Source organism: Zonotrichia leucophrys, chromosome 17 (assembly GCF_028769735.1).
Source record: "Zonotrichia leucophrys gambelii isolate GWCS_2022_RI chromosome 17, RI_Zleu_2.0, whole genome shotgun sequence".
NCBI classification, from domain to species: Eukaryota; Metazoa; Chordata; class Aves; order Passeriformes; family Passerellidae; genus Zonotrichia; species Zonotrichia leucophrys.
In genome coordinates this window covers 9,978,283-9,992,784 of record NC_088186.1, presented here as the reverse complement: position 1 = coordinate 9,992,784, position 14,502 = coordinate 9,978,283, and the positions used below count along the sequence as shown (strand labels likewise).

The 14,502-nt window shown below is 48.0% G+C and overlaps 1 protein-coding gene across 2 annotated transcripts in view; it reads left to right on the top strand.

Moving 5' to 3' along the window:
- The window catches only part of PNPLA7 (patatin like phospholipase domain containing 7), a 137,214-nt gene that overhangs the window by 67,837 nt on the left and 54,875 nt on the right, over positions 1 to 14,502 (top strand). For both annotated transcript variants that reach the window (XM_064728109.1, XM_064728107.1), the window contains exons 21-22: positions 3,992 to 4,052; positions 6,966 to 7,115. In XM_064728109.1, the coding sequence (XP_064584179.1) occupies positions 3,992 to 4,052; positions 6,966 to 7,115 (211 nt within the window). The remainder of the gene's footprint in view (positions 1 to 3,991; positions 4,053 to 6,965; positions 7,116 to 14,502) is intronic.

Genomic DNA, 14,502 nt, shown 5'->3' with positions numbered 1-14,502 from the left:
TCCATGAGCCCCTGTAGGGCCTCTTTATGTGCTCTGTGACCTTCCTGAGTCACCTCCCAGCCTGGGCAGGGAGCAGGGGTGGGAAGCTGTGTTCCCTGGCAGTTTGGGGAGCTCTGAGCAGACCTGTCCTGGCAGCCAAGTGTCCAATCCACAGCTCTGCTGCTCGTTACTGTGATTAACTGTGATTAACTGTGATTAACTGAGCTGGCTGCACTCACTGCTACTGCTGTTCCTAATCATGAGCAAGGATTAATTCCCCTTCCACAGCAACTGAACCAAGCTCAGCTCCATCCCCAGCATGAGGGGTCCAAAAGCTGCGTTTGCTTTACCACAGGCAATTAACGATCCTCGCCTCATTTCGGAGCCTGCTGGTGGTGTTTGATCTGTCTGGGCTCTGACTCGCTGCCTCCTTGCAGATTTTTCTTCAAGCCTTAAATTGAAGCTGCCTGATGCTGTGCCAGCAGGAGGGGTGTTTGCAGGGCTGGGTGCTGGAGAGGCTGTAAAATCCAGGATGTGCTGTGGGGTGAGCACAGCAGACGCTTCCGACCAGGAAGGCTGTCTAGCCCTGGGTGATGGTGAAAATGAGAGAATTCTGCTTGTGCAGATGTCTGGGAAGTGTTCTGGGCTCTTCTGGCACTGGGATTGAGAAAGGCTGGCTGGGGAAGGGGGCAGAAGGCTCTGGGAGGAGCAGTGCCCAGGCTGTCCCTGGCTCAGGAGTGTGGGGCAGAGCTGGGGCTGCACCCCCAGAGCAGGGAAACTCACTGAGTTCTCCAGGTCACTCCAGTTCCTGCCCTACCCCACTGCCAGTTCCCAGAGCTTTCCTTGAATTGTTAAGGTTGGAAGAGTCCCCAAGATCATCAAGTCCAACCATTCCTCCAGTGCCACCATGATCACCACTAACCCATGTCCCCACGTGCCACATCCACACTTCAGGGGTGGTCACTCCACCACTGCCCTGGGCAGCCTGTGCCAGTGCTTGACCTCCCTTGCAGTGAAGGTTTTCCCAATATCCACCTAAACTTCCCCTGGCATAGCTTGAGGCTGTTCCCTCATGTCCTGTCACTTCTTACCTGGGAGGAGAGACCCAGCCTCACCTTGAATTTCTACAAAGTGCAGCTGAACAGGAGGGATTTGGGACTGCTGAGTCACAGCCCAGATTCTGCACCGAGGTACCACCCTGTACCTGCCCTTTGCCTCCATCTCCTCCAGACAATTACTTGGAGTAATTGTTTCCCTTTAATCTCTGTCGTTCTGCTCCCAGCCCAAGGGCTGATTCCTGCTTGTCCCTGCCCAAGCCATCCCTGTCCCCTCCCAGATCCTTTGGCTTCCTTGTTGTTTCTTGGGCTGCACTGAGCTGTGCTGCTCCTTCATGCCCTGCTGCTGCGTGGGAGTGAGAATAAAGGGGCTTGGAAACCTGAAGGATGAATTTTTCCTGCTGCTTTTCAGCTCTCCCCTGCTGCCCTGAATTTGGGAGAGCTGCTCCTGCTGCCCTGCACACTGAGGGCTGTGGGTCGATCAGGTCAGGTCTACTGTTGATGGAAGGATGTGATTTGTATTGACTTCTTCCTCAGAAGGATGGACAAGTCCCTTTTAGAGGAAAACATTGCCTTTTTGTGAGAGGATATCTGGTGTATGTAATATAAAACTCTGTGGAAATTTCAGTTCTGAGCTCGGATCCCAAATTGATGTTCCTTGGACGTTGCCATGACTGCGACAGAGTGACTCATCCCGTTCTGGGGAGCAGCTTTGCTTGTTGTACAAAGTCACCAGGGAAATAATTTTCCCTATCTATACATACCAAGGCTGTAAGGTTTGCTCCAGCAAACAAGACAAATAATATTTCCCAGTAATAGGAGCAGCCAAGTGGAAAATGAGACCAATGGGTTCTATTCTTAGTTCCATCATTAACCTTGGACATATTTTGTTACTTAGCTGGAGCTCTCCTTAGCTGCCTGTAAAGCAGAAAAAGTTATAAATACAGGAGATGGTTTTAGTAAGTAATTAAAATTCTGATGCTTAAGTGCTTCAGAAGTGTAAGATGTTCATGGCACCTCCCAAAACTGCTGAAGGAGAGTCCTGCTGTGCTGCTGCAGGTTTAGGTGAAGCCTGTGAGCTGGGTATAGCAAATGTGCTCTGGGGGCAGATTATCTCCTTTAGCAAGGGCCATCAGTCTATTTTTGTGAAGAATTCCCTGTTTCCCTGAACTCTCCCCATGGATGGGTTAGTTTTCTGTAGCCTTTGGGGAATCCCAGAGCCTCAGAGCATGGTGGTGTTGAGTTGTGTGGTTGGGTGACCACGAGATTCTGTTGTGTTTTGAACAAGGGGAAGCATTTTAGGTGCTGTCTGAGATTGCAGGACAAGGCAGGATGCTGGAGCTTTCCTGCTGTCCTCCCCACGTGGGTGGCAGTGGGCATGGGCACTGTGCCTGCTCCTGGGGCAAGGAGGAGGCACTTCCAAGGCCTTTGTCCTGGTCACTGAGGAGATGTTCACGTGGCATCTCCACCAACTTGTAGTCATGGCTATGGGGCAGAAGTGGCACAGGGTGCCCAGAGCAGCTGTGGCTGCCCCTGGATCCCTGGCAGTGCCCAAGGCCAGGCTGGGCAGGGCTGGGAGCAGCCTGGGACAGTGGGAGGTGTCCCTGCCATGGCAGGGGTGGCACTGGATGGGCTTTAAAGGCTTTTTCCACCCCAAGCCGTGCCATGAAATCCCTGAAATAACCTTGGTAACTCTTTTTCTGTGCTCCACTGCAAGCCACCCTTGTGCTGGGAGCCTCTGTTTGCTCTTCCCTCATTTCCCATAGAGAACTTAAAATACATCGGTGTTTTATCCACAGCATTTCACAGTGCAGGGGAGTTTGATACATTAGATTTAGTTTGTAAGGCAGGATGTGGAAATGACTCAGGTGGGCATCTTGACCTGTCTTGATGCCTACCTGGCCCTTGATGTGAAAGCTGCATCCCAAAGTGCCTGTTCTGTGGGAGCAGGGTGTGTTCATCCAGGATCCCAGCTAACCTGGCTGCTGCTTGTTTGGCTTGTTGACCTTGGAGAACTTCTGTTGTGGCAGTTGTTTGGGGTTTTTTTCATGTCCTCCTGAGCTATTTTGACCTAGAGTTATTTGTCTAGGGGGTATATTTAATGATTGCTCTATTAATCCTTAATGCATTTAAATAAGTCTTTTCCTTATTTGGTAAAACATCTGTGTAGAGCTTTCAGAATAAATGCTGCATTTTCTGTGTCTGTCACTTCTTGATATTGCAAGGATTAGTCTTCTGCTATCCCACTTGTCAGGAATTATTGATTGGTCATGTTGGAGAGAGCCTTGTCAGTTTGGAGATACATTTGACTATTGGAATATTAGTTTATATTTATGTGAGTCCTGCTGGAAAAACAGCTGGGGCCACATCTGTGTCTTCAAACATGAATTACCAGGCAAACATGATTTGAGGGGGAAGGCAATTTGTTAGGGAGTTTGTTTTGATTCTGCAGGTGTTTAGGGGGTATATTTATTCCCCTTTTTTTCCCCCAAATATTTTATATTTGCTGTTGTAAACCATTCACCAGGATTGGGGAAGGGTCTGGAACTTTTTGAGCCTTTAGCACCTACAAAAGGGCAGCACCCCCTGAGCACTGAGGGTACTTAGTGGGGCAGGTGCACTGCAGAGAGAAATGAGGAGAGCTGGAAATGCAATTTGACATGTTTCCCCAAATCATCTTTTTTTTTTTCCCCAAAGCAAGTTAAATCCTGCCTGTTCCGGGGTTGTTTTGTTTTCTTGTTTTTCCAAATTAAAGTAAAACAAGGTAGGAGAAACCAAGACAAATGACCAATCACCACACATTACAGCCAGGAAAGAAGCTGCAGCTGCAAACCCTTGACTCTGTGTGCCTCAACTCGAGGGAACATTTTAAAAAAGTTTGGAAGTCTCCATGTGGATGCTCTACTTTCAGTACATTCTGCCTGAATATTTCTCTTTTTTTTCCTTTTCTCTCCCAGGTTGTGACCAGACTTATTCACTTGCTGGGTGAGAAGATCCTTGGCAGTCTGCAGCAGGGAGGTGAGACTCATTCCTGGACTATTCCCATTGATGCTGGGGCTTCCTTGGAGCCACACTTGCATCCTTAAATTTGGAAACAGGCAGTGCATGCTTGGAAAGGAAATGCATTGCTAAATTTCAGCCTGGAGAGGAGAAGCTCCAGGGAGAGCTCAGAGCCCCTGCCAGGGCCTGAAGGGGCTCCAGGAGAGCTGGAGAGGGACTGGGGACAAGGGATGGAGGGACAGGACACAGGGAATGGCTCCCACTGCCAGAGGGCAGGGCTGGATGGGATATTGGGAATTGTTCCCTGTGAGGGTGGGCAGGCCCTGGCACAGGTGCCCACCCTGGATCCCTGGCAGTGCCCAAGGCCAGGCTGGGCAGGGCTGGGAGCAGCCTGGGACAGTGGGAGGTGTCCCTGGCATGGCAGGGGTGGCACTGGGTGGGATTTAAGGTCCCTTCCAGCCCAGACCAGTCTGTGATTCTGTGGTCTGTTACAGCTGCAGGTGCACGTGGATGGTGATTTCATTGTATCTGTGTACATATGATGGTTTTGGCAGAGCATGGCTAACTGGGTGTGGGAATGAAATAATTTGCAATTGAGATCCAGAAGTGTTGCTGCCTGTGTGCAGTGAAATTTCCCTGGAATTTCTTGCAAGAGCAGTGTGAAGGGAGCATTGGCAACAGCAGCTGTATAATGGGCTGGAATCAGAGCACTGTGCTGAGCAGCAGCAGCACAGACTGATTTCAAAGCCTGGATTTGCAGTATTTTAATGAATTGTCTGGGAGGAAATGGCCTGCCATGGGTTGCTTCTGCAGCTCTGTGTTTGTGGCAGCACCAACACAAAGTCTCTTTACTGACTGAAGGGAGTAGGAGGGAATTCTCCCAATTTCCTTGAGCAGCATTTGAAAGCAAACAGATGCCTGTTAACTGCTGGGGGTGTTGTGGGGCTCTCTGATGCTGAGGATTGTTTGGGTTTTGTTTGGTTGGAGGGTTTTAATTCCTTCAGTTGCTGGTTTTGCCAGATTCCAAGGAGACTGGAAATGAAGGTCACCCACTTTGCTGTTTCAGAGCAGTGTGGGGAAGGGAATCTGCTCTTTCTTCACCTGCTCAGCTCTCTGGGCACAACCCCTTGTGCACAAATGCCTGGTGGTAATTGTACTTAAACTTCTGTGCCTGCTGAAATGCCTCTGTGGCCCAGGGCAGAGGCTGCACTGCCTGGGAAACTGGGCAAAATGGGGGAAACATAAAATGGGAGGAAAATTAGTGAGAAAAACAGGAGTTCAATCAGAGAATCACCATTGAAGTTCTGAGGAGGGAAGGGCCTGTGAAGATGAAGGGCTTGAGCTGTGATGTGGAACCTGTTTAAACCTACAGATATCTTCTTGAAGATCACCAGAAGGTGGGGGAAAATTATTTAATGTTCTGTGCAGAACTGTTTTAAAAGATTTGAAATGAATAACTCAATTGCTGAATATATTTTTTTTTTTAGAAAAAGTTTATCTGATATTTCTTTGTGTCCTGCAGTGGTCTGTCACTGTGGCATTGAGCCTTTGAACGGGTTTGCACAGGGGATATCAAGTATTTCCACATGCTCAGCTTAAGAATTCACCTTGATGGTACACCTTAGGCCTTTGCTGGGTGAAATGAGATAAGCAGGATGTGAAATCCCAACTTGAATTCAAAATGTTTTTGTGTTCTCAAGGCTGAGTTGACAGGCATTAGCAGCAGAGTGGGATTTTCTGAGAAGGCTCAGCTAAAGAGAAAAAAGAGTATCAGAACAAGAACAGTTTGTAGAACATTGACCTTCACCAGCTTAAGCTGTCTGGGAAGATCTTGATCTTCCTCACATGCACTGCAGATTTCTCTCAAAAACTGCTTTTCCTCTACCCTTACTCACCAAATTATATTAAAGATAGTTCCCAGGTACTTTGCAGCTACTTCAGAGGTTCCATATTTTAATACTCCTAAGCCCATATCTGTAAAACTGCATTTTGCAGAGAAGGGAACACAGGTAGAGATGCACATTTTCTATAGGAGCTGTGTTGAAAACAGCTATTTCCTTCCTTGCTTAGGAACACGATAAGAAAAGGATTGTTAAGTTTTGGAAAATTTTGGAATATTTTAATACTGCACCACAGGTTTGGAGGTTTGGTTAGTTAAGCTAATTCCTCTTGTGGAATTGTCACAGACATTGTTTATGAAAAATCCTTTCCTTAGGATTTTTCCTCCTGAGAAGCTGAAAGGCCTCAGGAACAAAATGTAAACAATGATTATCTGCTGCTGTGGAATGCAACAGGTGCATCTGTGATTGGTCTCATGTGCTGGTTTCTAATTAATGGCCAATCACAGCTGGCTTGGACTCTCTGTCCGAGACACAAGCCTTTGTTATCATTCCTTCCTTTTCTATTCTTAGCTAACTTTCTGATGAAATCCCTTCTTCTATTCTTTGAGTATAGTTTTAATGTAATATATATCATAAAATAATAAATCAAGCCTTCTGAAACATGGAGTCAGATCCTTATCTCTTCCCTCATCCTTGGATCCCTGTGAACACTGTCACATGGAATCAGTTCCAAAGTTTTACTCAGTCCCCAAGTAAAGGGATTTTTAAGTGCTTTTTTTGTCTTCCTGGGTCAGGTAGATCCATGCTTCATTTAACATATTCCAGGCATATTTTTAAATTGCCTGACTTCAACCCACACATGCTGTACCAGCAACCAAAAATGATGGAAACTGATCTTCATCCTCTTAAAATGAAATATGTGGGAACTCTGCTCTCACATGCTGTGGAGGTTTGTGTTCCATTTCTGTGACACTGAGCAGCTCGGTGACACAGTGACACTTTCCCTCCTGCCTGCATGGGGTTAGGAAAAATTACAATTCCACGTTTTGCAGCCTGGCTGACTGATGGCAGGTGTTTTCTCTGTGAACAGGTCATCCTCTGGGACTGCACAGCTCCAGCAGCAAGTGGGATGCAGGGAATCCTGCCAGCAACCTGTCCACGGTGGCGATCATGCCGGTGTCCGAGGAGGTGCCGCTCACAGCCTTCACCCTGGAGCTCAAGCACGCCCTCAGTGCTGTGGGTGAGTGTTCATGGTGCCATCACAGCAAACAAACCCTGCTGGCCACTTCAGAGTGCCATGAGGGGTCACAGTGGCAGAGGAAGCCAGTGGTGCATGAGCTCTTTAACCTTCTGAAGTCTGGATTTATGTGCAATTTATGGTGGAGGCTTGTGACAGTGAGAACTGCTGGCACCTGTCACAGGGGTGTCCGTGCTGTGCTAGGGAGTAGCAGCACCTGGGGATGGTCACAGGGCTGGGGAGGAGGTTCTGGAGAGAATCCTGTGGCCTTATAAAAAGGAGGGAGAGGGAAGTTTTATATGGCTGAGGTCCCCACAGGATGGTGGGGAATGGTTATAAACTCGGGGCAGGATTAGGTCGGATGTAGCCATGATATTTTCTGAAAAATCCTTTCCTTAGGATTTTTTCTCCTGAGAAGCTGAGAGGCCTCAGGAACAAAATGTAAACAATGATTATCTGCTGCTGTGGAATGCAACAGGTGCATCTGGGATTGGTCTCATGTGGTTGTTTCTAATTAATGGCCAATCACAGTCAGCTGGCTCGGACTCTTTGTCCGAGACACAAACCTTTGTTATTAATTCTTTTTCTATTCTTAGCCAGCCTTCTGATGAAATCCTTTCTTCTATTCTTTTAGTATAGTTTTAATGTAATATATATCATAAAATAATAAATCAAGCCTTCTGAACCATGGAGTCAGATCCTCATCTCTTCCCTCATCCTGGGACCCCTGTGAGCACAGACACAGTCAGATTAGGGAGAAATTCTTGTGAGGGTGGGGAGGCCCTGGCACAGGTTACCCAGAGAAGCTGGTACTGCCCCTGGATCCCTGGAAGTGTCCAAGGCCAGGCCAGAACAACCTGGGACAGTGCAAGGTGTCTTTAAAGGTAATCTTTAAAGTCATTTCCAGCCCAAACCATTCTGTGATTCTGCAGCAGGGATCAGGATCAGCCTTTTCCATGCTTTTTGCTTCTCTATTCCCATCCTTAACGTGCATTTAATTATAGTGGAAAACTTCTTTGTCTTAATGACTTGGAAATACTCACCAGCCTCTCTGCCCTTGTCTTGGCTGCCCTCAGCTGCCCACAGTCACTCCAGGAGACACATCCCACACCAGGGCACTGTTCCCATGGCACCTGAGGGTCTGGTTCTGTCCAGCTCATGGGTGAGAGTGTTCCAGGCTCCTCAGCTGAAAAACTTCATCCAGCAAAGAGTTTCTTAAGCAGTATTCTTGCATTGTGGTTGTACATCAGTGGTAAGGATAAGATTTGGTGGAAGAGGCTCATGAGGGAGATCCAGATTGGCACTGGAAATCTGTAGTCTGAAATCATTGTCCCATTTGTTGCCAGCTTGTTTGTCTGTCTCATGCCCACAAAACCATGTGTTCAGCTCATGGCTGAGTCATTAATTGCTTTATCCATGGGTGAAGTTGCTTATGCACATTCCAGTTCCTCACAAAACTCATGCCTTTAATTCAGAATTCATTTTGTGTTCATTAGTGGTGTTTGACATTTCCTGAACATCCTCTTTTCATCCTCAAATGCTGTTACAGATCTCTTGAGTGAATCTCCTGTAGTCCTTTGAGAAATTATTAGTCTGCTCTCTCATGGCTTATTTAAAAGTACAGGTTATGTGGTGCTTGAGGTGGAACCACTTACATTTATTGGTAATTTTCTTTCTGACTTTTAGTGTCTGGAGCTGACACTCCTGTTGGTGCTTAAAAATCTTCTGGGTGAACAGGCAGAGGAAGAAGCCAGTGGTGCATGAGCTCTTTAACCTCTTAAGTCTGAATTTATGTGCAACTTATGGTGGAGCCTTGTTACAGTGAGAACTAATTTGTGGGTGTTTGAAGATTCCTCTTATTTTGGAGATGGCAGAAAAATGTTAAATCCATAATGGAGCTGTATTGCTAATGGGGACTCCTTAGGGATCACTGCCAGCTTGTTTTGATGTGTGACAACACTAAGAGCCTGTAAATAAAACAAACAGAAACTTAAGTAGGTAGATGGACTGTTCAGAATAAAAACACCCATTTGGGCAGAAAGCAGCAGGCAGTGCCCACAGGGGGTTTGGGGGGGTCACTTGGCCTTTCCTCCTTCACCCTTTTAAATTCCTCCCCTTGCTGACGCCTGTGCCGTGCTTGGCAGCTCGAGATGGTTCTGTACACCCTTGGCACCTGAAGTTGTTGCCAAAAGGGAGCAGACGGCTGCAGTGGGAAGAGGAAAGTGTTGTGGGCAAACACAGGAGCCATCTGGTCCCAAACACCGCTGGCACAGGAGCGCCCGGGCCCCGCACCAGGCCCCGCACCAGGCCCGAGCCCCCTCAGGCTCTGCAGGCCTGGCCTGGCCTGGGGGCAGCCTGCAGGTTTTCCTTCTTTATTTAGCAGAAGCAATGTTTTCTTTTTTCCTACTTTTTTTTTTCTTTTTTAAACGTGTGTTTCCATGTATGTATTAACTTTGTATTTCCTTCTCTGCCCTCTGGCTGGGGTTGTTTGGGTGTTCCTCACAAAGTGCTGGGAGCCACATGCAGGTGCTGCTTGGCTTTCAAGGAATGATTTTTTTTTTCCCCTTCTGACTTCCTGCAACAGAAAATGAACTGAGTAGTGGAGTGAAATTTTGATTTGTTTTCATGTTCTTTTCCTATTCACCTGCATATTTGGCATGAGGGAGCTGTTGCCCAGAGCTGTGGCTGCCCCTGGATCCCTGGCAGTGTCCAAGGCCAGGCTGGAGAGGGCTTGGAGCAGCCTGGGATGGTGGAAGGTGTCCCTCCCCATGGAAAGGATGGGATGAGATGAGTTTTAAGGTCCTTTCCAGCCCAAACCATTCCATGATTGCATGTGGAAAGGTTTGCACTGGGGCCTTGCTGAGCAGCTGCTGCCACCTGAGCCCTTCCCTGGGCCCTTCCCTGAGCTCCCAGCTGGGCTCTCCTGGGGTTTGAGTGTGAGCTGGGATCAGACCTGCCCTGGCTTTATGGAAATGAGAGATGTTAATGTGCTTGACAAAGGTTAATTGAAAATCTTCTCTGAAAGGAACTCTCAGTTTGGAAAATTGCTTTGAACATTTGCTGCTATTCACGGTTTTTTTGGGGGTTTGTTTTTTTGGTTTTTTTTTTTTTTTTCCTTGAACCAACCTTTTTTCTAATTGTAAGTTAAATGGCAGCATCTGATTACAATACTTGACTTAACATTTAATCCATACTTAACATTTGATCTGTATAATTTCATTGCTCTGGGCTTCAAATCTGTTCCAGAGCACTGGAGAGCAGCCTTAATATGTGGGGAGAACAGCTGGTTTTAGCTTTCTTTTGCAAATTAATATATTGATTACAGAAAATTTCTTCCCCTTCCTGTTAATATGAATTTAGCAGGATATTTTAGTGATGCCTTGAATTCCCCTGATGCAGGTTGGAGAGGATGATAGAAGGAATGAGGAGGATGCAGGGAAGGAACACTGAGACCATGGCAAGAATCATGAACTGCAGGAGCCTGACCCCAATCCTGGTGGGAATGCAGGCTGGGTTGTAACACAATATAACACTTAAAAAGTGGTTTTCCTTTTCCTGGAATTGTCATGAGAAGGCTGTGGGCAGTGCTTGGAGTTGGAGCTGGTTGCAGGTGAATCTATTCAACAAGATTTTGGAGTTTGTCTTGATAATTTTTAGCTACTTCTTTAATAATAAAGGGATATAAAAGTAATGACAACTAGAAAATCTCAGTTTGATAGTGAATATTTACTGTACACAAAAACTGAAAATGTACTCAGAATCTTTCTTCCTCCAGAAAAAAAAATCTATTTTTGCCTGTAATGAGACAGGACTAAGTGGTTTCATTGCTTAATTCCTTTTTTGGGTTTAATTTTTTTTTTCAAATTTCTTTTTTTTAAATTATTTGATTTGTAATGAGAGCAGCTCAGGTGAGCAGCCTGCTCTCCCTCAGGGGTGCATTCTGCACACAGGGAGCACCAGCGTGTGGGACCACCTACAGCTTTCCCCAGACCATTTGTGCTGGTTCCTTTGACATTTGGTGTTTCTGTGATTTATGATAATTCACATATTGTTTCCAGACAGTGGGATTGTGTCCCAGTTAAATGCTAAGGGATGTTTGTGCTTACATGGAGCTTCCAATCACAGAATGGTCCAAGTTGGAAGGGACCTTAAATCCCATCCAGTGCCACCCCTGCCATGGCAGGGACACCTCCCACTGTCCCAGGCTGCTCCCAGCCCTGCCCAGCCTGGCCTTGGGCACTGCCAGGGATCCAGGGGCAGCCCCAGCTGCTCTGGGCACCCTGTGCCAGGGCCTGCCCACCCTCACAGGGAACAATTCCCAATTCCCAATATCCCATCCAGCCTGCCCTCTGGCAGTGGGAGCCATTCCCTGTGTCCTGTCCCTCCATCCCCTGGCCAGTCCCTCTCCAGCTCTCCTGGAGCCCCTTCAGGCCCTGCAAGGCCACCCTGAGGTCCCCCCAAAGCTTCTCCTCTCCAGGTGCACAATCCCAGCTGTCCCAGCCTCTCCTCCCAGCAGAGCTGCTCCATCCTCTGATCCCCCTGGAGCCTCCTCTGGATCTCTGCAGCAGCTCCAGCTCCTCCCTGTGCTGGGCAGGGCTGGGGCAGCTCTGCTGCTGGCACAAGCTGGGGGATATAAAGGTTTATTTAGGACCTGGCAGTGACAGCTGGACCTGCCTTCACCTTGAGACAGAGATAGAAAGAAAAATGCTCTGGGTTCTGTGGGCAGAGCAAAAGGTCCTGCAGGGCACAGAGTCCTCCAGGTCCTGCAGGGCACAGAGTCCTCCAGGTCCTGCAGGGCACAGAGACCCCCAGGTCCTGCAGGGCACAGAGACCCCCAGGGTCCTGCAGGGCACAGAGACCCCCAGGTCCTGCAGGGCACAGAGACCCCAAGGTCCTGCAGGGCACAGAGACCCCAAGGTCCTGCAGGGCACAGTGACCCCCAGGGTCCTGCAGGGCACAGTGACCACAAAGTCCTGCCTGGCACAGAGACCCCAAAGTCCTGCAGGGCACAGAGACCCCAAGGTCCTGCAGGGCACAGTGACCCCAAGGTCCTGCAGGGCACAGAGACCCCAAGGTCCTGCAGGGCACAGAGACCCCAAGGTCCTGCAGGGCAGAGTCCTCCAGGTCCTGCAGGGCACAGAGACCCCAAAGTCCTGCAGGGCACAGATACCTCGAGGTCGTGCAGGCCTCAGAGACCCCAAAGTCCTGCAGGGCACAGAGACCCCAAAGTCCTGCAGGGCACAGAGACCCCAAGGTCCTGCAGGGCTCAGAGACCCCAAGGTCCTGCAGGGCACAGAGACCCCAAGGTCCTGCAGGGCACAGAGACCCCAAAGTCCTGCAGGGCACAGTGACCCCCAGGTCCTGCAGGGCACAGAGACCCCAGGGCTGCAGCCCTGCTGTCCCCTGGCTCCAGTGTGCCAGCCCATCTGGGGCTCTGGGGCTCCAAGAAAGCAGGCTGTGCAATATCCAACTTGCAGAAAGCAGCAGCAGAATTTTCCAGCTCTGAACTGGAGTGCCAGGAAGGGGGGAAGGTTTTGCTGCTGTGCAATTCATCATGCTGATGAATTCTGGTCAGTGTTCATGATGTCTATTTTTATTATTTTCCTCTTCATCTGGGTAGAGCTGAGAGCATCTTTTGATAAGAAGTTCTTCTGCAGTATTCAGATTTTTCAAAAGTATTTGCCTGACTATTTTTTTGTTCCTTTCCTGAGACCAGCTAAAAGACACCACATGGCTGTGCAAATTCTGGTTCTATGTGGGAGCCCTCTGATCTCATAGAATTTCAAACTAAAGCAGGGAGGGATTCAAATCCAACATATGTGTCTCTCTCATTCCTTTCTGCCCTTTAAATTTTCCTTCTTTTCAGTTCTAAAAATGTATAATGTATTGGACAGCTCACTGAAAAATCTTTGCTAATAATTTATTGGAGTTTTTAATTACAGTTCTGCCTGTCTTTACACACAGATTAGATTTAAATGTGAAATGTTCACTGTGGTGCCTGAACCCTGGCACCACTTAGTATTTTTTTGCTGGACAAGATCCTCTGACATCCAACTCATTTATCAGTTATGTGACTTTGCCACACAATTTTGTAGACTTTTATTAGGCCAAAAGTAAATTTTCTTTTAATGGAGTCCAAGCAAGTAAATTTGCTCTGCTGAAATTTTTCCACAGTGTGTATTGTACTGGTCTTGTCTTTTGATGTGGGTGTGTTTTTCTGGTGAGATGGATTTGAAACCATTTCTGAGCCTCAGAAATCACTCTCTGCCCTCTGGGCCACTCATTTCTCCAGGCCACTCTTGGACCATGTTTTATTAGACTTAGAGCTAGGACACCTGTACTCCTGCTTCTGCATACCTTGGTGTTTTATGGAAAAAATGACCAAAGTGAGTCTCTTGCTCACTGGCAAGAAAGGGAGGTTTTATGTCTTTTGTGATGGTTTTTTTCCCCTTTCTCTGGGGCAGGAGGTTGGAAGCTTTGTTGCAGTCCTGCTGTTCATGCCCTTGTTTGTTAGCAGATAAAATGAACCAGACCTCTGGCATCTGCCAGCTTTTCCTTCCCTTCCCTCCTGTTTCATGGAATTCTTAGTTTTGTACTGAAAAACAGATGGCCCTGGAGTACAGCTTCAGATGCTCCAGGAAGTTTTCCCAGAAAACCACAATCCCTGGGCCTGGGGTGAGGCAGTTCTCTCACCTGAAGCACAGAAAACCTGGGCTCCAGGATCCCTGTGAGCTCTTGGCTGACTGAAAAATCCCCCAGGCTACTGAAAGTCACCACCTCAGGCTTGAGAAATTCAAAAGGCTGAGAAAGCTGTGGATAGCTGGAGGCTCAGGGAATGGCTCAGCTTTTCCTGCTCTGATTCTCCTCCCCAGCAATCTGCTGCTGGCTGCTGTCAGAGACACACACAGGGCTTGCAGGAATATTTCATGTTACCTCACATCACCTCTCCTGTTCTTCACTTTGAGCTGTTCTGATCCCATTAATAGAACACTGAGGAGTGCAGGGATGTGTCCCTGATGCCAGCTCCAGCTGGAAGCTGCCCATGAGGCTGGTGCCAGATTTGGAGAGGGGGTGCTTAGAGGTGTGTGACTCTGACAGAGCCCTTTAAGGATGCACTGACACGTTGGGCTGGTCACTCCTGCCTGCAGGTGTGGCTGTTCAAGGGCTGTGGATTTGAATCATCACAGAATCATGGAATGGTTTATGTTGGAAGGGACCTAAAGCCCATCTCACCCACTGCCATGGGCACCTTCCACTATCCCAGCTTGTTCCAAGCCCTGTCCAACCTGGCCCTGAACCTCCAGGATGGGACTGGTATTTTTTCATTCCTTGGTTGCTTGCAGCAGTTTAGTTGAGATAATACTTTTGTTGATTCTGTTTTCTGAGCTCA